General features: G+C 43.8%; 1 protein-coding gene across 2 annotated transcripts in view; it reads left to right on the forward strand.

The window, feature by feature from the left end:
- The window catches only part of CDK5RAP2 (CDK5 regulatory subunit associated protein 2), a 197,558-nt gene that overhangs the window by 39,502 nt on the left and 135,057 nt on the right, over positions 1 to 22,999 (forward strand). For both annotated transcript variants that reach the window (XM_021674018.2, XM_064378500.1), the window contains exons 6-11: positions 4,408 to 4,531; positions 7,348 to 7,502; positions 13,872 to 14,034; positions 15,532 to 15,585; positions 16,404 to 16,523; positions 19,211 to 19,303. In XM_021674018.2, the coding sequence (XP_021529693.2) occupies positions 4,408 to 4,531; positions 7,348 to 7,502; positions 13,872 to 14,034; positions 15,532 to 15,585; positions 16,404 to 16,523; positions 19,211 to 19,303 (709 nt within the window). The remainder of the gene's footprint in view (positions 1 to 4,407; positions 4,532 to 7,347; positions 7,503 to 13,871; positions 14,035 to 15,531; positions 15,586 to 16,403; positions 16,524 to 19,210; positions 19,304 to 22,999) is intronic.

The following is a 22,999-nucleotide window of genomic DNA, read 5'->3' on the forward strand; positions in this document are numbered from 1 at the left end:
AGCCTCTGTGCCCAGCTGGGTAGGGGAGAAAATATATAGATGTGGCTGTATAGCAGGGAAGGTGTCCCTGAAGAGGTGGCATTTGAGATGAGATCTGAAGGATAAGTAGGAAGTAACCAGGTGAATGGATAGAGAAAATGTTCAAGGAGAAGAGAAAGTATAGGTCTGAGGGAATAGGAGAAGTCTAGAACACTAGAGATTTTGGTCTTTATCCTAAGATCTCATGGAAAGCAGCCGTGGGTTTCAAGCGAGAGGCACAATCAGAGTTCTGTTTTTGCAAAGGTCATTCTGGAAGCTGGGTGGGAAGTGGATCATGGAGGGAGCCCTAGTGGAAGCTGGGAGACCAATCAGGAAGCTAGTCCAGTGGTTGAGGTGAGAGGTGAGTAACAGAGTAGCTGTTGAATCAGACATTTGGGAAGCAGAATCAACAGGCCTTAATGATGGATAGGAAGGGAGATGTCTGGGGTTAATGTCATGAGCTCTGTTTAAGAATGTTTACAATGACCTAACTGCTCCAGCTTCCTCTCCACCAACTCTATCCCAAATGCAATTCATGGATGCTAAAACGTTCTTGCTTTTGCTGCTCTAACTCTGCCCCAGCAGACCTCCTCCCCTCTCATCTCCTCCCAGCCCAAATGCTTTCCATTGCTCAGCCCTTTGTAAAGCCTCAGATCTGGAACCACACATGGCTTCTTCTAGCCCGCATCAGTCTCTTAATGGACTTCACTGGTACAGAATGAAAATACTCTATGTGTAACACTTTTAGTTTGTAAAACACTTTCACATCCATTTACATTACATCATTGTTCTGGGAGCTAGAAAAGTCTTGAGGAATACCCTCATTTCATAGAGGAGAGACTATAGGCCAGCAAAAGGGAGGGGCCATGACTCCCATCCAGGAAGGTCACATCTGGTATTAGAACCCAAGTCCATGACTTCTAGTTCAGCACTAGGTTCCATGTTCTTTTTTAAATTTTTGTATGCATATATAATATATGCATAATATCTATGTATCTGTTCAGTGACAATATCTACTATGAAACCGCCAAGTGTGCTTTTCTCTCTTTTTTTTTTTTTTTTTTGAGATGGAGTCTTGCTCTGTTGCCCAGGCTGGAGTGTAATGGTACAATCTTGGCTCTTGGCAAACTCCGCCTCCTGGGTTCAAGTGATTCTCCTGCCTCAGCCTCCTGAGTAGCTGGGATTACAGGCATGTGTCACAATGCCTGACTAATTTTTGTATTTTTAGTAGAGACAGGGTTTTGCCATGTTGGCCAGGCTGGTCTCTAACTCCTAACCTCAGGTGATCCACCTGCCTCGGCCTCCCAAAGTGCTGGGATTGCACCTGTGAGCCGCAGCGCCCGGCCATGCCTTTCTCTTTAACCCTAGTTTCCTAGCTCCCAGCAGTATGTCTATGGTGGATACTTGCTGATGGAAAATATCTATGTTAATATAATACTCTCAACACCCCTTTTCAGTGTTATGATTTTTGGTAGGGTGTGGGGACAGCATATGAGATCCGCCACTGCTTTTTCCTGAAGAACCATAATTAGAATGGAAGATTCCAAGGGAAATGTGGAGGATTAAAAAGGATAGCGAAACTGGCGTTTACAAAATCTGGCTTTCTTGTATTGGGTGGAAAGCTAGATGAAACCAGTTTCTCTCACCCTTTCCTCTCCTCAGGTCTTGCTGTCCACCTTGTGTGTTAGCCCAGATTCTGCAAGGAAAGAAAGGGTTGAGGCAGGGAGCTGACACTTACTGAGATCCTTCTCTGTTCCATACCCTGTGCCTGGCACTTGATAGGCTTTATTGTATTTGATCAGATACGTGGGCAGCCAGTATTCCCATTTGAGTGGAGAGAAAACTGAGGTTCAGAGGAATGGGGAGACGTGCAGGGGCTGCTCTGGCTCCAGAGCATGCTGTGCCTTGCTATGAAATAAACACATTTGTTAGCTGGTTTTCCATTGTTGTATTTATCAGTTATCATAAGAGGACATTAAAAACGAAAGCAGTCATATTGTTACAAGTAAATTTTATCTCTGTAGCTTTAAAACACAAACAAAAATAATAATTCCATTAGTAGAGGGAAATTGTACCATACTACTGTGTATAAATTTTATTGCTACAGAAACTGTAAAACACAAAGATGATAAATGAAAAGTTGGGACATTTATTGGGAATATATTTTATTGGTATAACTACAGCTCAAACAAATGGAATAATAATAGTACTTGTTAAAAATTGTAGTCAGCCTCTTGACAATGTATGTGATTCAGACGGCAAAACACAAAGGTTAGATCTGGGCTGATAGGAGGGAGACGGTGTGTTTGCACTCTGGTGGGTAGTGTGGAGGGGTGAGGGCAGGGGTAGCAGGTGAGCCATTTTATAGAGGCGGCTCTATAAAGCCCCATGCCTCAGACCTTGGTGAATGGGTAGTAGAAATTCATTCCTGGAAAAATCCTGTATCTAAGGATCGGGAAGGAGGGGCCTCTTGTCCAGAATTCTTTCAGTCATGTATAATGCTCCTTAAGGAGTAATAGAAATGATTGTGAGTCACTGTGAATTCAAGACAGTGATCCAGAAATGAGCCCAGGGAGTGGGGGCTGACGGCATTCAATGGCATTAATCAGGAAATGGAAATGGCCATCTTGGCTGTAGCCAGCGGAGACCCCAGCAGAGGGTAGCATGAGGCCTCTCACAGCAGCTCAGCAGGAGCCAGCGGTGTGTGGGCCTCAGAGGCCAAGGGCTAGCATGCAGAGCACTCCGATCAGAGAGGAACAGGCCCACATGTGTGAGCACATTAATTCTGAGAGGTAATCATCTCATTTTTCACATGAGGAGACTGAGGTGTGAGAGGTAATTTACTGAGGCTAGATAATTCACCCAGAGTCACACTGAGGATATAATAGAGTAAAAATTTAGAAGCAGATCTGTCCGGCTTTAGAGCCCATGTTCTTTTTCATTTGTTCACATTGAATTTCATTAAAATGATATGACACTGGGGCCTTCTGAAGCCTTATTGGTGAAAAGAAGAAAAGATATGAATAAAGTCTTTATTTTCAGGCGACTCATGTTTGAGACTTGGACAACAACTGTGGCCCTCTTGACTTTCCATTGTTCTCAGTGAAAAACTCACATGGCTCGTACATGTGAGTGTCTGATCACATGGCTCTCAGTTGGAAAAATTTTATATATCTCTAAAGTAGGGCATGGGAAGCTGGTGGTGAATAGATTTGTTCTGTTGCAGTGTTTTTGAGAAACCAGCCTTAGGTGGAAGCATTTTCTTTATTATTCTGCCTCTGGAAACCTGCAATCATTTTAGAAATCTGATGAGGACTGCTCATACAGTCTTACAGTGTCATGTTTGACATTGTTCTGGCGTCAGTGGTTGTAGTCCTGTGTCTGATTTGGGCGTGCCATTCCCACCACTGCCGGTCGTGTGGAGAGAATATTCCATGGTGCTCTAGCAGTGTGTACTCTGTTTTATGTTAGAGTAACACGGAGCGTAGGCTGCTTGCGTAGCCTCCTGTCTTCATGCCCTAAGTGTTAGCTAGTGCATGAACAGATTTGATCCTGATGCATTTAAAATGCTTTTCCCTTCAGTTGGCAGAAGATGAAGTGTACACACCCTTACTCCCACAGATTCATTTTCGTTGCATACTGTTCCTTTGCACGTTGGTTTGTCAGATCAGCTCTCTGCCCTCCTTGCACCATAGTGCAAGTGTACTTTGTTGGAAGCCCCCTGATGGGAAATTTGGCAATAGCTGTCCAGAGCCTTAGCAGTGGGCTTACTCTGTGATCCAGCTATTCCCTTTCTAGATATCTGTTCTCAGGAAGTCACTGGATAGTGGACATACAAGGATGCTTTTAATAACATTGCTTGTTACAGTAAACAGTATCACCAACATTTATTGAATATTTACTTTGTACCAGGCACTGTACTCAGAATTTCATGAATATCATCAGATACAATGTGTTAAATGAACAACAATTTAAATGTTTTAAATATAGAGAATTGATTTAGTGAACTATAGTACATTTCATACATTGAGTTAATATGCAGCCTTTAAAAATGATACAGACATTTATTGACATAAAAGGATGTTTACAGTATATTAAGTAATGAAATCAATTCACTGATGTGTACTAAATGGTTCTTTTTTGTAGAAAATATCTTAAAGGCTATATGCTAAAATGTTGACTTAGTTATCCTGAGTGACAAGATTATGGGTGAATCTTACTTTTTTCTTATCTGTGTTTTTGAATTATGAATATTAAGCTAAAGAAAAAGAAGCTCAGCACAGGTCTGTGGGTGAGATGTCTAACAAATATTCCTTGTCTTTTTGGGGCTCTGAAATGACCATCATACCGCCATCCTTGCATGTTTTACCCCAGTACCTCTTTTTGCAGCAAAGCAGTTGAGAGCTTAGCTGAAGCGGGTGGCTCTGAAATCCAGCGGGTGAAAGAAGATGCTCGAAAGAAGGTGCAGCAGGTGGAAGATCTCCTAACCAAAAGAATACTTGTTTTACAAAAGGCAAGTCTGGAAATCCTGAGGGCAGTGTATTTCTTACAGTGGGTTAATTAATACCAGGCTGGCACAGTTTCGTTTCTTTTTTTCATAAACCATCAGTTTCAGCAGAAACAACAGCCACCTTTATTGAGCATTTCCTGGATTGTAGCCCCATTTCAGGCATTTTACATGTACAATTTATAACCCCTTTACCCTGCAAACTGACCATTGTGTTCTTCATTTCTGTATGAGGATGCTGAAATACAGTGAGAAGTACTAACTTGTTTAATCTGATACTAATAGATTTAATCCTGGGTTTAACTATGCTGATTGCAAAGCGCATGCTTTTTCTACAGCACCACTCTGCTTATTGTCTAGTTTAGCCCATTATTTATGTGGAAGCTGAGGACCAGAGAAGGGAAATGACTTACCTAACAGTAACCAAGCCTGGAACCAGACTCTGACCTTTAGGCCACTGCTTGTCCATCCAGCTCTGGTCTCTGGTATCCAGCTTCCTTCTAACCATCCTGCTGGTCTTTTCTCTTTGAGGCATTCCATGCCACTTCTCCTTCTGTTTATTCTCAGTTAGGTATTTCCTGTCACTGTGATGGGAGTCAGGATGTTTCCTGGCTAAAAAATTCTGTCTCCTAGATGTTAAAAAGTTCTTACCTATTTTTTTTTTTTTTGAGACGGAGTTTCGCTCTTGTTACCCAGGCTGGGGTGCAATGGCGCGATCTCGGCTCACCGCAACCTCCGCCTCCTGGGTTCAGGCAATTCTCCTGCCTCAGCCTCCTGAGTAGCTGGGATTACAGGCACGCGCCGCCATGCCCAGCTAATTTTTTGTATTTTTAGTAGAGACAGGGTTTCACCATGTTGACCAGGATGGTCTCGATCTCTTGACCTCATGATCCACCCGCCTCGGCCTCCCAAAGTGCTGGGATTACAGGCGTGAGCCACCGCGCCCGGCAAGTTCTTATCTATTTTAAGCTAGTATTAAGTAATACTATTTGGTTCTTGGTCTTTGAAATCTATTGTTTTATCACAGTTTCTCTGCCTGAAACTCTGGTTCTTTTTAGATATGGAGAGAAATGGCACCAAAAGCACTTCTGGATACAAAGAGCAGATACTGTATTTTGCAGTTTCTAATTTTCCATTTATGATGTTCACATCAGCCCTTAAATTGTCCTTTTGGGGGTATGTAGATATTAGGCCCGAAATACTGGTGTGGAAACAGGCTTGGAGAGGGTCAGAAACATAGTATAGGTCAGAAATGGTAGAACTAGAACCACAGGAAGGGTCTCCTGATCACAAATTCTGAATTTTAGCTAAAATGTAATTATGAGGTGTAACTTACTGGTTCATTTGTTTTTCCCTGTAAGTGCTTTCTCATGTGTTGGGGTGCCAGGTCTTTGCTCTGTCACTTACGAGCTTTATCACCTAGGATGAGGTATTTGCCTACTTTGAGCCTCTGCTTCATCATCTGTAAAATGAGGACCGTGATGCCTGGTTTGCAGTGGTAATTGTAATAATAACTGTGGTATTAACAGTTTATCGTGGGCTTACCATTTCATTGTGTGAGACATCCTTCTAAGCTCTTCATAGGCATAAAGGTAATCTTTTCAGTAAACCTCTGTGAGGTGAATACTTCTGTCATCCTTTTTTTTTTTTTAAACAGATGATGAAATAGACACAGAGTGGCTGAGTCACTTGCTGAGGGTCACACAGGCAGTAAATATCAGGTAGTCTGGCTTCAGACCTGCATTCTAACTGCTATACTCTATTGTTCAGGATATAACTTTTTAGGGTTGGATACAGATCGGAGATAATATGAATGAAGCTCCTTGCTCACAGCCTGGCATTTAGTAGGCATTCAGTAAGTAACAGGCTTTGATGTTGTCTGAGTATATGATAAGTGATTTTTTTCAGCTTTCATTGAGAGCGACAGGAAGCCCCTTGGGGAGTTAGTGGTGGAGGCAGCACTGTGGAGGGCAAGGGCAGGGAGGAGGGAGCCAGCATTTTTTTCTGAGCTTCCTGTGATGGAGCAGGCATTTGACAGAGACTCATGGCAGCTTTTTGATGGGACGGTGATTATCCCTATTTTATAGATTGGGATGCTCAGGCTCAGAGAGGTTTAGCAACTACCTGAGGTCACACAGCAAGTATGTGGGAGAGCTGGATTTTGAACCCAATTTTATTTGATGTTTATTTTTGTGATATAATTGGAGACAATTGGTGTGAGTAGTAGGAGATTCATATATACTCCCAGGTCACTTTCATGAGCACCAGGGCCTTTTTCCCTAACATAGACACTGCCTGCTTGATTTAGATAATTTCCTCATTGGCTTCTCTAACCTCTTGGGAAGAACATAGAGGTTCCCCCTCCGACACCTAAATCACCTTGGAGATATAGAAAATGTGCTTTAGAATTGTTCAGTCATTATCTTAAAAAAAAATAGTGAGGGCGGTAGGGGTGTGTGGGAAGAATTTGTATGGAAACTATGGTGACTCTTTGGAATTTATGTATGTTTAGTATTGAGAGGAGCATTTCTCCTTGTTCTTATTGAAGCTGTAAATATTGATCTGATTTTTCAAAACCAAAAACGCAGTTCTTACAGAGTTGAGTCTTTTCCATTGGAAATGCCTATACGCTTCAGGATACAAGAGGGAAAAATGGCTGGCAAATGTATTTATTACCGATTCTCTCCATGTATAGTACAATTCAGGGAGGGGAAATGTGCCGGAGAAAAAGTCATAAATATTTATATTTTAATCCAATTTCCTTTCAAAATGTTCCCAATTGTATTGAAAAATTGCATCAAATGCATTTAATTTAACTCTAGGATGTGAAAGCCGCCCAAGCAGAACTGGAAAAGGCCTTTGCAGGGACGGAAACGGAGAAGGCTCTTCGGTTGAGTTTGGAAAGCAAGCTTTCAGAGATGAAGAAGAGGCACGAGGGGGACTTGGAGATGGCTCTGGTCCTGGATGAGAAAGACAGGTCTGGCTCTTGTCCTTGTCATACCCTGACATCACATTATCTGGCAGCGTGGGGAAAGAATTCTTGCCTTTTCTTACCTTTTGTCCCTCCCTTCTCCCCATGTTTCCCAAAGGACTTGAGTGACTAATGGGAACAATTTGAACACAGTTAGGTAGACAACTAGGGATAAAGTCAGGAGGAAGAGAGAAGGAATAGCATAGTCATATGAGGTCAGAGATAGCCTACTGATAGACATTCATGCTGAAACTTTCTACTTAGATACTAAAGTTAGCATTTGATTTCGGCTGTAAGCCTCCTGGGAGCCAAAGGAAAAAGGGTAGAGACAAGATTCACATTGCAAACAAAGTAAAACAAGCTAGTAACTCAGGAGAAGCCCAGTTTTACTTGGAACTGTCAAAGGAGATTTCTCTTCTGGTTCTTCCCACAGTGAACAGTGAGTGACTGCCCCCACAAGAAATGCCAGTGAATTTCATGTGACTTGTTTGCCATCATATCTTTTAATGCAAGGCCAAGGCCCAAATTAGTATAGGGCAAGGTGTCAAAAATAAAACAGTGTAGATCAAATACAGAGCTCTTGGATGATCCAGGATAAAACAGATACCTTTTAATTTATCAGATAGCTGATATGGCCTTTAGGCAATCTTTTTTTTTTTTTTTTTTTTTTTTTTTTTGAGATGGAGTCTCGCTCTGTCACCAGGCACCAGGCTGGAGTGCAGTGGTGTGATCTCGGGGCTCACTGCAACCTCTGCCTCCCAGGTTCAAGCGATTCTTCTGCCTCAGCCTCCCGAGTAGCTGAGACTACAGGTGTGTGTCACCATGCCTGGCTAATTTTTGTATTTTTAGTAGAGTCGGGGTTTCACCATTTAGTCAGGATGATCTCGATCTCCTGACGTCGTGATCCGCCTGCCTGGCCTCCCAAAGTGCTGGGATTACAGGCGTGAGCCACCATGCCCAGCCCTAGGCAAACTTTAATGCTCGTCGTATTTTGCAAACAAATTTTTGATAAAAACTTCTCAAGAGAAAGCTGATTTTATTCCTTACCATGAACCTTCCATTTTGATACTCTTGCCTTATTTTGGCAGTCACTAAGTGGAAGATTAACTAAATAGAAAAGAAACTGCTGGATAACCCATGACCTATCTGTTGAAGAGCCAAGCTTGTTTGGAATTTGACAGAAATTCTTCCAAAGCAAATGATCTGTTTCAGAGGATACTGACTGACTCCTTTTTCTTGGTCATTTGGTGCCCCAGCATGACGAGCACTACTGTGTTGTGTAGGTTCTGGGCCTGATTGCCCTGGTTCCTCAGCTGTTGTCTGCTTTTACTTCTGCCTTGGCACCACCTGTGGAGATTGGAGTCTGCCACTTGGAAAATCAGATGAGCAAACCCCAATCCTTGGGATAGGATTATCCTTAAAAGGGAATAAATAGACCCAGAGAGAGAGCGCATGCCTCCATGTAAGTGTCCTAGCTTCAGCATTTGGAGGTGTGAGCATTTATTTGGTGCCCTGCAATCTTTTCTTAGCTTTGATCTGGAAAATGGAAGTTTGATGATTAATAATTTCAGGATGAGTGAGGAAACTGGGTTCCCCGTGGACCTCAGTGGAGTGAATGTGTATTATCTCAGTTTACCTGTTTGAGACCTTGTGTTTTTCTCGACTGCATGGCTGGGAAGAGAAACTTCCCTGGTATGTGCCCTCCTACTGAGCCTCCCCCTAGAGTACCGGCCTTTCTAGGCACCACCCATGTAGCCTCTAGACTTCGAGAATTCTACAGAATCATTTCTGTGTTCCCTTCAGTCTCTCCCAACCCATCAGCAGTGAGGCCCTTAGACTAAGGCTTATGGGCTTGCCTTCCTGGGGGCTACAGGTCCGGAGGAGTTAAACTGGGAGCAGGGGACCCAGGGAATAGAATATGTGAGCAGCGACCAAAGAAGGAAAGACAGGCAGAATTCCTGGCACCTGTGAAGGGGAAGGAGCATTCTTGGGATAGATTTGAAAGGAGGTTCTGGGGCAGAGTGAATAGACAAGGCCCTGTGAGGGTCCTGACAGATGTGAGCAGTCAGTTCATTGGTTCTATTGGATCTTTACGCCTTTGATTCAACAAATATTTCCTGAGCATCTTCTACTCAGCACAGTGGTGATGAGAATGCAAAAGGGAGTGATACAGCCTGGGTTCCTCTCCCCAGGAATCTCACTGTTTGGTTGAAACTTACCATCTAGCAGGGTGGGAGGGGTGGAGGGAGGAGCAGGATGATAAGGGCTAAGTGGGGTCAATGCTGTGTTAACATATTTATCTAATTCCGGTTAGATTAGAAAAAGCTTCCTGGAAGAAGTACTAGGATGAGGAAGAATTACTTGGACAAAGAAAGGGAAGTAAAGGAATAGTGCCTGTGAAAGTCCAGAGGCAAGAAGAAACATGGTAGGATCCAGGCACAGGAGGGGGCACAGCCTGGCCTGGGTGCTGTGTTCTGGAAAGGAGGGTGGAGGAGGTGAGGAGGGGGAAGCTGGGGAGGTTACATGACCTAGCTGAAGAATTTGAGTTTTATCCTAAAGGCATACAAGAAGCCACTGAAGAGTTGGGTGGGGCTTCGGGGAATGACAAGATCAGATTTAAATTTAGAAAGGTCTTTCTGGCTGCCCTTGGGAATGGATTGGCGCTGGGGCTGGGTAGAACACTGGTTCTCAGGCTGATGCAGAAATCCAGGAAAGAGTTGATGGTGACCAAGGTGGAGGTGACAGAGCAGGGAATGGAGGAGAACAGGCTAGAAGGTAGACATGATGGGCTTGAAGGGCTTGGTGACTGACTGGATTTGGGAGATAAGGGGAGAGGCTACAGCCACATACCTTGCCTAGGTTTTTTTTTTTTTTTTTTTAGAGACAGAGTCTTAACTCCGTCTTCCAGGCTCGAGTGCAGTGGTGTGGTCTCGGCTCACTGCAACCTCTGCCTCCTGTATTTAAGTGATTCTCTTACCTTAGCCTCCCGAGCAGCTGGGATTACAGGCACCCACCACCAAAAAAGCCTGGGTAATTTTTGTATTTTTAGTGGAGATGGGGTTTCACCATGTTGGCCAGGCTGGTCTCGAACTCCTGACCTCAGGTGATTTGTCAGCCTCCCCAAATGCTGGAATTATAGGCATGAACCTTAGCAACTGGCCCTTGCCCAAGTTTTGAGCATGCGTAGCTGTGGGATGGTGCAGTTTATTGAGTTTTGTCAGGGGAAAAGGAAAAGGAGGAAATGTTTCTGGGTAGAGGGAGAGGGAAGATGGTGCCTTCAGTTGGCACATGCTGGGTTTGAGGACCTTGAACCTCAGTGAGTAGCGTCTAGGATGTGGTTGGATATATGGATTAAGGCTTGAATTAAAGAAAATATAGATTCATTCCTTAACCAACTACTGAATGTGGCCTTGGGAATGTGTGCTGGGAATGCAGGGCTGAACGTTGTCCTGCTTCTGTAGTGCTCCCAGTGTGGGAGGGGATAGATGTCAAAAAAATATACGTCATGATTGATGCTGTGATAGAGGTGAGCCCAGGGTTCTGTGCTGTGACAAGAGCAAGATGTGCTTGGGCGTGGGATGGGGAGGGCTTGTCAGACAAGGAGTCCTGGGAGTTGGGTGAGGATGCTTTGCCAAGCAGAGAGAACAGCACATAAAGGTACAGAGCCTGGCACATTTTAAGGTGATCCTAGAGGAGAGTGGTCCTATTAGCATGTGCCACAGAAGCTTGATCGCTCATCTTTTTTGGAAGAGGGACTTTGGGAAAGGTTAACATGTATCAAGTACTTACTGTGTTCTAGGCAGTGGAGTCTCCATGGATGTCGAATCATGGCTTTGCTAAAGGCTGCATCTTCCTGGGATTTCCCATAGGTCTGGCTGGACAGGCACTGAAACCCAATTTGTCAGTCCTGTGAATGCAGCTGTGTCTCAGGGATAGCTGTGTCCCAGGTTCACTCCCAGAGACCAGTGCAGCAGTCAGATGCCAACTGTGGATTTTTGCTTAGGGTGTGGCCCTGTTTGTGGTGAAACTCTCGTGGGTGTAGGATCAGTGTGCTCCCTCCCTGAAGGCAGGCCTGCCTAGGAAGCTAAGTCAAGCTCAGATGGTTAGCAGAGAACTGGAGCCAGAGTCCTTGGTTTTGCCCTGGTGAGATGGATCCAGATCTGCCACACAGATTGACTCACTGTCGGGCAGGGCAGGTTGTTGAATCTTTAGTGCTCATGTGGATGGGCTCTGCCAATATCTTTCTGGGCTCCCACCACTCTTTTTAAAGGTGCGTGCTTTAGCTACTTTACTGTCTTCAATCTGGCCTTTGAGCTGCTCTGTCTTTAAGACAGTTAATCCTCTGGGAAGCCCTGCAGATCATATATGCCAAAGATATGTTCTTTTTGGCTTATATTATTTTTTAAAGTGTGAATTAGTTGCTAATATGTAAAAAATTGAATTTCATGCAGAAGTCTGGATTTCCAACTTCTCTTTAAAACCTGGGAGATTGGCAGCCCTGAGTATCATCTTGCTGGATTGAGGCTACTGCTCCCCTTAGATGGGCCTGGTGCTCCAGCTTGGCCACAGGAGTCCCCACCAGGCCTGCCTACTTTTCTGTTCCCTATCTAGAACTTGCTTTAAGGTTACAAAAAAAAAAAAAAAAAAAAAAAGTTAGTTTTGTTGACGTATAAATTATGTACAATACAGTGCTTCAATTTTAAGTGTATATTTTGGTGACTACCTCTCCCATTGATTATGTGACGATTTCAGAGTTGAACCCCTAGAGGGCAATCTTACACCTCTTTCCAGGTTTTCTGGGGCATTGTACCAGTGCTGCCTGACACCCTGTGTACTAGTGCATTGCTAAGTGTTTCATTTACCTTTGTCTCCCTCCTTACCTTCGTCCTGGGAAGCTGTGTTTCACTAGGGCAGCTCTGTCTGCCTGCAGAACCTTTGTTCTTTCTACCAAACAAAGTTGCTTTCTAGCCCTAGCTGCAGAAAGGCTATTCTGAGGTTCTTCTGACAAAATGCTAATTGCTACATGTTAAAAAAAAAAAAAGTAATAATTACAGCAATTGTCATTTGTTGAGTTCCACTATATTCCAGGAGTGGTACAAGGTTGTTTTAAATAGCTTGTCTCCGGTCCACAATCGCACGTCAACCCTGTTTTGCAGCTGAGGAGGCACAGGCTCAGAGAGGTTGAATTACTTGCCATGGCCAAGGGGCAGTTGATATGGTATAATTTGGTAATTATATTGTGTTTGATAACACAGCCCACAGAGGGATGTGTTCAGCTGTTCCTGATGGGGGTCCTAAGGGTGCAGGGTAGCAAAGCTTCCTGAAGGGGAGGTGATACTTAATTAACTCTGGCAGGATGAATGGGTGTTTGTCAGGTAGAGGTGAGGGTGAGATGGGGGTAGGGTGGGGAAGGGCATTTTAGGTGGAGGGAATAGCATAAGCAAAGGTGTAGAGGTATGAAACAGTCTGGATTCGCAGGGAACTGGAAGTGAGGCTACTGAGTGGAGATGGAGAGGGCGATGGTTTCCTGTGAGTGTAGGGGCCTCTGATCTGGTAAGCTCTAAGACCTGGAGCCTAGAATGCCTGCAAAGGAGTTTCACCTTTATGTTGAATGTCAGTGTGTTTTTAAACTTTGCCCTGAGAAGCCTTGGCAAGACATTCCACTTCTTCCACACTCACCGGAACAGCTCTGCTTCATTGGTTTTGTTTGCTTAGAGTTCGGTGACATATCTTTTGGAGAGAGGATTTCTTGGCCAAAAAAATCAGTGTCCACTGCTGTTGGTGGGGGCTGTCAAAGGTATTTGAACAGGAGCACAGCTTGGTTAAAGTCCAGAAGCTCGGCCGGGCGCGGTGGCTCACGCCTGTAATCCCAGCACTTTGGGAGGCCAAGGCGGGTGGATCACGAGGTCAAGAGATCGAGACCATCCTGGTCAACATGGTGAAACCCCGTCTCTACTAAAAATACAAAAAATTAGCTGGGCATGGTGGCGCGTGCCTGTAATCCCAGCTACTCAGGAGGCTGAGGCAGGAGAATTGCCTGAACCCAGGAGGAGGAGGTTGCGGTGAGCCGAGATCGCGCCATTGCACTCCAGCCTGGGTAACAAGAGCGAAACTCCGTCTCAAAAAAAAAAAAAAAAAAATGTCCAGAAGCTCTGAGTTGAATTGACTGGAGCCAGGCTGGAGGCAGGCAGGGGACCAGTTAATGTCACACAAATTCTGGCCCTTAATCTCCTCCCTGCAAAATGTGATTCTGTTTATGTTCAGCCATTGTATATGTCTACTTTGAAGATACCTGGCCCCATTTCCTGCCTCCTTCTGCTCCACTGAGCTAAGAGAACAGCTTAGAATTAATATTTAAATTTTGTTCTCTTTTAGACTGATTGAGGAGTTGAAGCTGTCTTTGAAGAGCAAAGAAGCTTTAATTCAGTGCCTTAAAGAAGAGAAATCTCAGATGGCATCTCCTGATGAGAATGTGTCATCTGGAGAGCTCCGAGGACTTTGTGCTGCTCGGAGGGAAGAGAAGGAGAGAGAAACTGAGGTGAGGTGACGGGACGTGAAGCAGGGACTTTAATTAGCCACCTAGACTCTTCTGTGAGAAGTGGAATGCGCATTCAGTCCTCATGGTTCATACACAGTCTGCTTCTAAATATGAGTTCCCTGTCAGCTGAGGAGTGAGCAGAAACTGCCTTTGTCAGGAATCCTGATGTTCTTTTACCTTCTCAGCCTCCTGTTCCTATAAAGAGTTGCTTAAGGCCAGGTGCGGTGGCTTCCACCTGTAATCCCAGCACTTTGGGAGGCCAAGGCAGGCGGGTCACGAGGTCAAGAGATTGAGACCATTCTGACCAACGTGGTGAAACCTTGTCTCTACTAAAAATACAAAAATTAGCTGGGCATGGTGGCTGGTGCCTGTAGTCCCAGCTAGTCGGGAGGCTGAGGCAGGAGAATCACTTGAACCTGGGAGGCAGAGGTTGCAGTGAGCTGAGATCACACCACTGCACTCCAGCCTGGCAACAGAGTCAGACTCTGTCTCAAAAAAAAAAAAAAAAAAAAAAGAGTTGCTTAAAAAAACCAGTCCCTACCTGCTTGGCTCTGTTTTACCGTGTATTGATTTGCTGTTACCTGGGGACTTTATGTTCATCCTTTGGGTTTTCTTAGGCTGCAGTTGTGGTGCATTGTTTTCCATCTTGCCTTTTTTGGTTAGAAGTAGGCATGAGGCCAACTGTCGTCTGCAACTTGAGAGGTAGGGTGGGAAGGGGACTAACTTGTATCAGGCTCGGCAGCACAGGAGAGGTTCCGCATACCCCCTCGTTCAGTCCTCTTAGCCACCTGGTGAGATATAGCTCATGGTCTCCTTGTCAAGTTTAGAAACAGGCTCAGAGGAACTGTTATATTTTTCCAGGTTCCAAGAGATGGGTTACTAGTAGCTGACCCCAAAGCCTCCCTGGACTCCTGCCCCTGCACTAGGCGGCCTCCCCAGCAAGCTCTTTTGAAGAGGGTGGGCAGGCCAGGGAAGTGCAGGTAGGTCTTAGTCTAGGCCTTCCATTCTTGTTGGACTAAGAGTAGCTGCTGCACGTGGTATGTTTACACTGGGGATGTTCCGGTTGTTCACAGAAAGTCTTGATTTCTTCATGGGGCAGGGCCTGTGTTCCTGCCGTGGCAGTGAATGCTGTAGCCTTGGCAGTTCGTTTTCATCTGTAGTCCACAGTTGTCTCCTGCCCCTCCTCTCAACCCTCTTTCCCACTTCCCCGGCCCTGCCCTCTGGTAGGCCTCCATCTTGTTCAGCAGCACCTTGGTTTACTCTCTGTGGGGCTGGTGATCAACTAGTGTACGTTGTTTGTCTTCCTTCATGTTTTTCTTCATTCAAATCAGGTGGGGCTTTGGGTGGGGCAGAGAGAGGGAGGGGACACTTGTTTTAATGAGTTCCACAGTAGTGGGGGAAAGTGAGTAGGCAACAAGGACGTGCTCATTCTAATTGTTCTGGAGAAGCTGTTGGATTGCATGTCTCTTCTTGACACCAATTAATGCCTTTTCTCAGGCTGCACAAATGGAACATCAGAAGGAGAGAAACAGCTTTGAAGAGAGGATCCAGGTATGTTGATACAATTTTTAAAAATGTATTGAAGATTTAGCCTATTCTTGCCTCTTGTTTTATTCTGAGTGCAGCAGATAATTCTGTGTCACAATAGCTGTCATTCATTGAATGCTGCTTTATGCCAGCCAAGCATAAGGTACTCTAGAAAGGGTTTCTTAATCTTTGCAATAACTCTGTGAAGGAGGCATTCCCATTTTACAGATGTGGTACCTGAGGCCCAGAGAGGTGAGGTCACTTGCCTAAGAGCACATAGCTAGGAAGAGGTAGAGCAAAGATTCGGACCTGCCCCTGCTCCATGGTTTCTCTGTCACAGCAGGAGGCATTTGTGTAGTGCCTGCCAGCTTAGAAAGTGCTTTCACATCCATTATCCCATTTGATCCTCGCAAGAGCCCGGGAGGGAGGCAGTGGTGATTATCTTTAGAAATGAACTCAGACTATAAATGTATAGTTCAGTCTCCATCAAAAGGAATGAAATTAATGATCTGTTATTTCCCCCAAATAACCTGGTATGGTTTCAAAGACTCTGAGTGACTGTATTCAAATTCCAGAAGGCATTGGAATCCTTCCCATAGGAATAGCTGTCATCGTCTTAACTGATTTGATCCCCTTCCCTTCACCCAGCCCTGTTGCCGGGAGCGGTAACACAGTAACTTGGAGCTGATGCCACTGTGTTCAGCTCCACTTGGAAACATTAATCACAGGTTGACAGGAATAAGATAGAATAACTGCATTTGAGTGTGCTCTTAAAGATATATTTACAGTGCATTTTGGTTGGAACGCATCAACTTAGTGAATCTTTTTCTAATCTAATTTAGGCACTTGAGGAGGACCTGAGAGAGAAGGAAAGAGAAATTTCTACAGAGAAGAAAAATAGTTTAAAGAGGGATAAAGCCATTCAGGGTTTAACCATGGCATTAAAATCAAAGGAAAAAGAGGTATGTCTGATACACTTGAAGTAAGATTTTTCTTTATTAGCTTCTATGACTGACCTGTCCTACCCTGAATTTTTAGCTTTAGATAAAAAGTTTATAAGAGAGCTGAGATAGTGAAGTTGGGAAATGATCCTGTAGTCAACCGGAAATTCTTTTCGAGTGTCTAATCCAGTGCTGTCCAATAGAAATATGAGTTACATATGTGATTTAAAACTTTCTAGTGTCCACATTAAAAGAAGTAAAAAGAAATGAAATTAATTTTAATTGTGTGTGTATATATATCCCCCCAAACATAATCATTTCAACATGTAATCAATAAAACAAAAGTAATGAGGTAGTCTACACTTTTTTCCCAGAACTAAGCATTTTGAAGTCCAGATGTGTTTCCAGCACACCTCGATTTAATCTAACTGCATTTCACATGCCGAGAGCCACATGTGGCTAGTGACTGCTGCATTGGATAATGCAGGTCTAATCTTTTGAAGGATAACAGAAGATTGAGATGAAGGAGTTTTGGGAGGCAAGGCCATGGCTGAGGCGGTTAAAGAGCTACCTGACTGTTGCCTTTGTGATCAAAGGTGGTAGCTGATGGTTCTGTGCTGTTTTCTTGTCCTTACTATGGCAGTCTCTTGTGTCCTAGTAACTATGCTAGGCACAGACACAGAGAAGAAAACCCAGCTCTGCCTGCAAGTCTACTGGGGAAGAAAGAGTGAAGAGTGTTGTGATTGAGGGAAGTGTAGGGAGCTGGGGAGGTAGAGGTAAGGGGACCTGATCCAGATTAGGTGTGGATGTCACGTATGGGGAGTAGTGCTTAGAGGAGAAGGTGTCTGAGCTGCATCTTAAAGGATGAGTAGGAGTTAGTTGGGAAGGAAGGCAGGAACGGGGAGGCCATTTTGGACAGAGGGAGAACATTGATCAAGGTGTTTAGTTAGGAGAGACCCTATGTGCACCACAGACAGTTTGGAGTTGTCAGAGCACAAAGTGTAAAACTTAAAGGAGGAGAGAGAAGTTGAAGCTTCTTCAAGTGGCCAGCTGGTGGGGGTTGGGGGAACTAATCATATTGAGTTGCTTGAGTGGCACTTAAGGCCTCTGAAAACTCTTAAGCACGTTTTCATTTTGGAGAGGTCCTTGGCTTTATCTGAAGAGTGGGTTGCAGGAGGGAGAGAATGGAGGCTGGGAGACCAGTAGCCTCCACGAGAGCCAAGAAAGGCTGAATTAGAGCAGTGGGCACAGCAAGTAGGAATGGAGAGAGAGGGGCTTATTCAAGAAATAAAATTCAAAGTAATTAGAAATAGGTTGGGAAAATTAGAGGATTAGATGTGGTACTTCAGAGAAGCATGGTGAAGGATGACTTCTAAGTGTCTGGCTTGAATGACTAGTGGTATGGTGGTGCCACTGACTCAGTTCAAAGCATGGACAATGGAGGCTGATGGCAAGATTTGAGGCAGTGGTAGATGTGATGAATCTGATTAGAAAGTGCTGACTTTGAGGAGCCCGTGGACCATCCATGTGAGATGTCCAGGAAGCAGATAATGTGCATGCCTAAAGTTTGGACAGAGCTCAGTCCTGAAGAGGTCAATCTAGGAATCCCTTGTGTACAGGTGTGAGTTAAGATTTTGAGAGTTGATCTACTTATCTAAGGAGAGTATAGAATGGGAAAGAAGATTGACGGTGGCATTGCAGAGGACATCAGAATTTCAGGGATAGGAAGAGGAATGCACAAAGGAGACAGAAGGAATGGTTGCAGAAGTAGGAAACTAACCAGGAAACTGTGGTGGTGTTGCTAAGGAGTTTGAATGATCACCAGTGTCACATGCAGCAGAGATTTGCCTCCTAGTAATAGTAGTCATAGTGGGCATGGTGGCCTTTTATTCCAACATTTTGGGAGGCTGAGGTGGGAGGATCGCTTGAGGCCAGGAATTTGAGACCAGCCTGGGCAACAAGGTGAGACTGTATCTCTTATAAAAATACATAAAAGTAGCCGGATATGGTGGCATGTACCCGTGGTCCCAGCTACTTGGGAGGCTGAGGAGACTTGCTTGAGCCTGGGAAGTTGAGGCTGCAGTGAGCTGTGATCAGCCACTGTACTGTAGCCTGGGTGACAGACCAAGAACCTGTCTCAAAAAAAAAAAAAAAAAAAAAGAAAGTCAACATTGTATCATGTGTAGGACGTTTTAGGCCCAGCAGAGATGGGAGGGCTTCAGTGTGTCAGGACATTGGTGGCCGAGCTGCTCTGGGTGCTGGCAAAGTCCAGGGTGTGGCCACAGTGGTTCATGGCCAACTCCAGGGTATAGGAGAAAGTCACTGGAAGATGAGGAATTTGGGGAATACCCAGGCTAGGTTGTTGGGTAGGTAATCTATACAGATAATAATAACAGTAACAGTATGAACCAGGCATTATTTTAGCACTGATGCACATTACCTTATTTAACCCTAACAACACGATAGCTGGGTGAGTGGTGGTATCCTCATTTTACAGTTGAGGCAATGGAGTCTCAAAGATGTTAGGTACCTTGCCTGAAGTTACCCAGCTAGTAAACGGCTTAAACTGGAAATCCCACTCGGATCTTTTCTGACTACAAAGCCCTTGATTATAAGCATGACACAATTGAGCGGGAAAAGCATGTGGGCTGTGCAGAGGGAGGAGGGGCCAGTCATATACTTGGCTGGAATTCTTGATTTTTCCCCAGGTTGAAGGACTTAACTCTGAAATTGAAGAGCTCAGTGCTGCCTTTGCTAAAGCCAGAGAGGCCCTGCAGAAAGCACAGACCCAGGAATTCCAGGTAAGTGTTCACTTTGACTTAAGTGGCTGTCTCTTTGATCCTGACCCCTGGTGAGGCGAGGACTCTGCAGCTGAAAGGAACTTGGATGATTTTAATAAGGAAAACTGTGGGTGGTCTTTAGTGATAGAACTCTGTTCAGTCTAATTAAAGGGAAATTCTCCACTGGATTTGGGAGCTTTTCCAACCCCCTCCTCAATATGATAATAAGTACCTCCACATTTAGGAGTGCTGAGTGTGCTCTGTGCTAAGTAATAGTGGAAGATATGTGGATAATCTCATTTAATCTTCACCAGCCTGTGGGGAAGGTAATCATCATCCCCCTTGTGTTAGTAAATTTTTTTTTAAGATGGAGTCTCGCTCTGTTGCTGAGGCTTGAGTGCAGTAGTGCAATCTCTGCTCACTGCAACCTCCATCTCCTGGGTTCAGGCAATTTTCCTGCATCAGCATTCTCAGTAACTGGCATTACAGCCTACCACCATGGCTGGCTAATTTTTAGTAAAGACAGGGTCTCACCATGTTGGCCAGGCTGGTCTCGAACTCCTGACCTCAAGTGATCCACCCACCTTGGCTTTCCAAAGTGCTGGGATTACAGGTGTGAACCACTGTGCCTGACCGTATTTGTGAGGTTTTGAGGCTCAGGAGTCTATGCCGCTTGTTCACTGTCACATAGTTAGCAAATAGCAGAGCCAAGATTTTAGTGTAGTAATTGCTAATAATAGCAAGAGACATTTATTGAACACATACTATGTGCCAAGGCCTGCTAAGTGCTCCCCATAGATTATCTCAGTTATCTGCATAGCAGCTCAATGAAGTAAATACTATTATTATTTTATTTTATTTTTTTTACTGCTGAGGAAATCCAAGTTAAATTCTGGTAATTTGCTTAGGGTCCCCGAACTGGTAAGTAATAGAGCTAGGATTTGACTCCAGAGCCAATCTGACTCCAAAGACTGTGCTTTTACTGTCAACCCATATCTCCCTCACCTGGCTGCTTTGGTCTCAGCTGCTCCTTTCCAGGTTCCGTTCCAGACCTTGATGTTTTTGACTTGCCTTTTCTCTCCTCCCTCCACCCACCAATGTGGAACTACAAGGACTCCTGTTGATCAACCCCTCTTTCTTCCTAATTTTAATTTTGTGTTTTAAATTATTTTAATGTGTTTCTTCTCATGTTTCTAGTTTTCTATACAGCTTATACCTATCACTAATAACTTAATAAATCAATAAAGTGTCATCAACAAAATAAATCCCTGCTGCCTAAAGCTTTCTCCTCCCACCCCTTGCACTGATGTTGCTTTTGGTTGTAATGTAGAAGTTAGAAATTAAATCTAATTTAAGACCGTTTCATTTCCAAGATTCATATCCCATGCCTTATCTTTTGCAGAGCTTTGGTTCACAATAAGAATAATTGAAGTAATTTGGTTTAAATCATGGTACGCTAGGAACATAGACAAATCTTTGCTTTTGGAATCTCAGACTTGCCTTCTCTCACCGTTTTGACAGTGGTTGATGAAATGGAGCTAAGATTATACTTTATACTGTTTCTCTTTTTCCTTGCATAGAAAATAACAAACTTTAGAAGCTGAATTCTTGGGAAAATTATGTTTTCCTTTGCTTGGGAAAAAATCTGTTGGATGCTGATAGCTAGAGAGACTGGTATAAACATTGTGATATTTTACCTGTTATAATGGGCCTTAAAGGAAAGAAAGGAATCTTGTAAATTTAAATGTTACTCAGATTTATTATGTACATTTCACTTAATAACCCCCAGTCTTAGTCAAAAGACTTTAAGAATGAATTTTGAGGTCTTACAGTGTACAGTGTTGGTCAGGTTTCTTATCTTGCAGCACGCAGAGATCGGGAACTGTTGTAACTCCTCAGGTTATACATGTCAGGTTGGCTCTTCAGAGAATCCTCATTTAATCCTTGCCCAAGGAGGTAGCAGATTTACACATCAGTGAGTTTTTGCAGGACTTGAACTCAAGTCTGTCTTTAAAGCTTATGTTCTCTCCACTCCTCTGCTGGTGTGTGAGTGAATGCACACACCACACCTACATTAGCGATCTCATTGTGAGGTCTACATAGTTTGAATAGCGCACAGATACTTGTAAATGCATTTTTTTCCCCCGTGTATTGGGATCTTTTTGGGATATCATGTGATTTGAGCCAACTGCAGCATGAGTTAAATAGCCAGTGTTCACAAGGTTGGCATCAAGCCTGACATTGAAGCAACAGCAGGTGATATTTAAACTCTTGAAGTGATTGCCAAAGTTCAGAAGCACAGAGATGTGAATTCTGATCACTGCTATCACTGTTTAGGTGATAGTGTGGCCTGGCTGCTGCTACCTCCATACTCATTTAAAAAATATTTTCAAATTGGAAACAGCATCCTTCCAGCTATTAAAGTAAAAATGCACATTGTAGGAAATTTATAAAATACTTAAAGTAGTAGTAAGAGGTTGATAGAAATCATAGTAAACTCACCTCTTGCTTTGACTCTAATGCATATTTATACATATATACATATAAACTCTAAACAATGAAATAAGATCATAATATGTATTTTGTTCTATGACCATTTAAAAAAAATTAACATTCTTGCCATGGCAGTATATATAGATCTACCCACTCTTTTCCTTTTTGATTTTCATTTTGAGATAATTGTAGATTTACATGTACTTTCTGTATCATCTTTACCCAGTTCTCCTAAAGGTAACATCTTGCATAATTATGATATAATATCCTTTTATTCTGTTTTTTTTTTTGAGACAGAGTTTCGCTCTTGTTACCCAGGCTGGAGTGCAATGGCATGATCTTGGCTCACCGCAACCTCTGCCTCCTGGGTTCAAGCAATTGAACCTCAGCCTCCCGAGTAGCTGGGAGTACAGGCGCGTGCCACCATGCCCAGCTAATTTTTGTATTCTTTTTAGTAGAGACGGGGTTTCACCACGTTGACCAGGATGGTCTCGATCTCTTGACCTTGTGATCCACCCACCCCGGCCTCCCAAAGTGCTGGGATTATAGGTGTGAGCCACCGCGCCCAGCCAATTGTGATATAATATCACTGCTAGGACATTGACATTAGTACAGGATACCTTATTTAGATTTTTAGCAGTTGACATGCATTCATTAGTTTATGTGTGGGAGTGTGTGCATATTTAGCTCTGTGTTACTCAGTCTTTTTAAACAACTGTGTATAGTCCATTATATGGAGATACCATATTATTTTTATTGGGAAGAACATGGAGTGGGACATGGATTTGAATCTTGACTCTTCTCTTGCTAACTGTACTAAGTCATTCTCATGCTGCTAATAAAGACGTACCTGAGACTGGGAATTTATAAAGAAAAGAGGTTTAATGGACTCACAGTTCTTCATGACTGGGGAATCACAATCATGGTGGAAGGTGAAGGAGGAGCAAAGACACGTCTTTCATGGTTACAGGGAAGAGAGCATGTGCAAGGGACCTGCTCTTTATAAAACCATCAGAACTTGTGAGACTTTCACTATGATGAGAACAGCATGGGAAATACCTGCTGCCCCCGTGATTCAGTTACCTCCCACCGGGTCCCTCTCACCGGCATGTGGAAATTATGGGAGCTACAATTCAAGATGAGATTTGGGTGGGGACACAGCCAAACCATGTCACTAACTGTAACCTTAGGCAAGATAATTGCACTCTCCTAGTCTGTTTGTGC

Source organism: Aotus nancymaae, unplaced genomic scaffold (assembly GCF_030222135.1).
Source record: "Aotus nancymaae isolate 86718 unplaced genomic scaffold, 86718_ANA_hifiasm-v0.15.2.pri h1tg000003l, whole genome shotgun sequence".
Lineage (NCBI taxonomy): Eukaryota > Metazoa > Chordata > Mammalia > Primates > Aotidae > Aotus > Aotus nancymaae.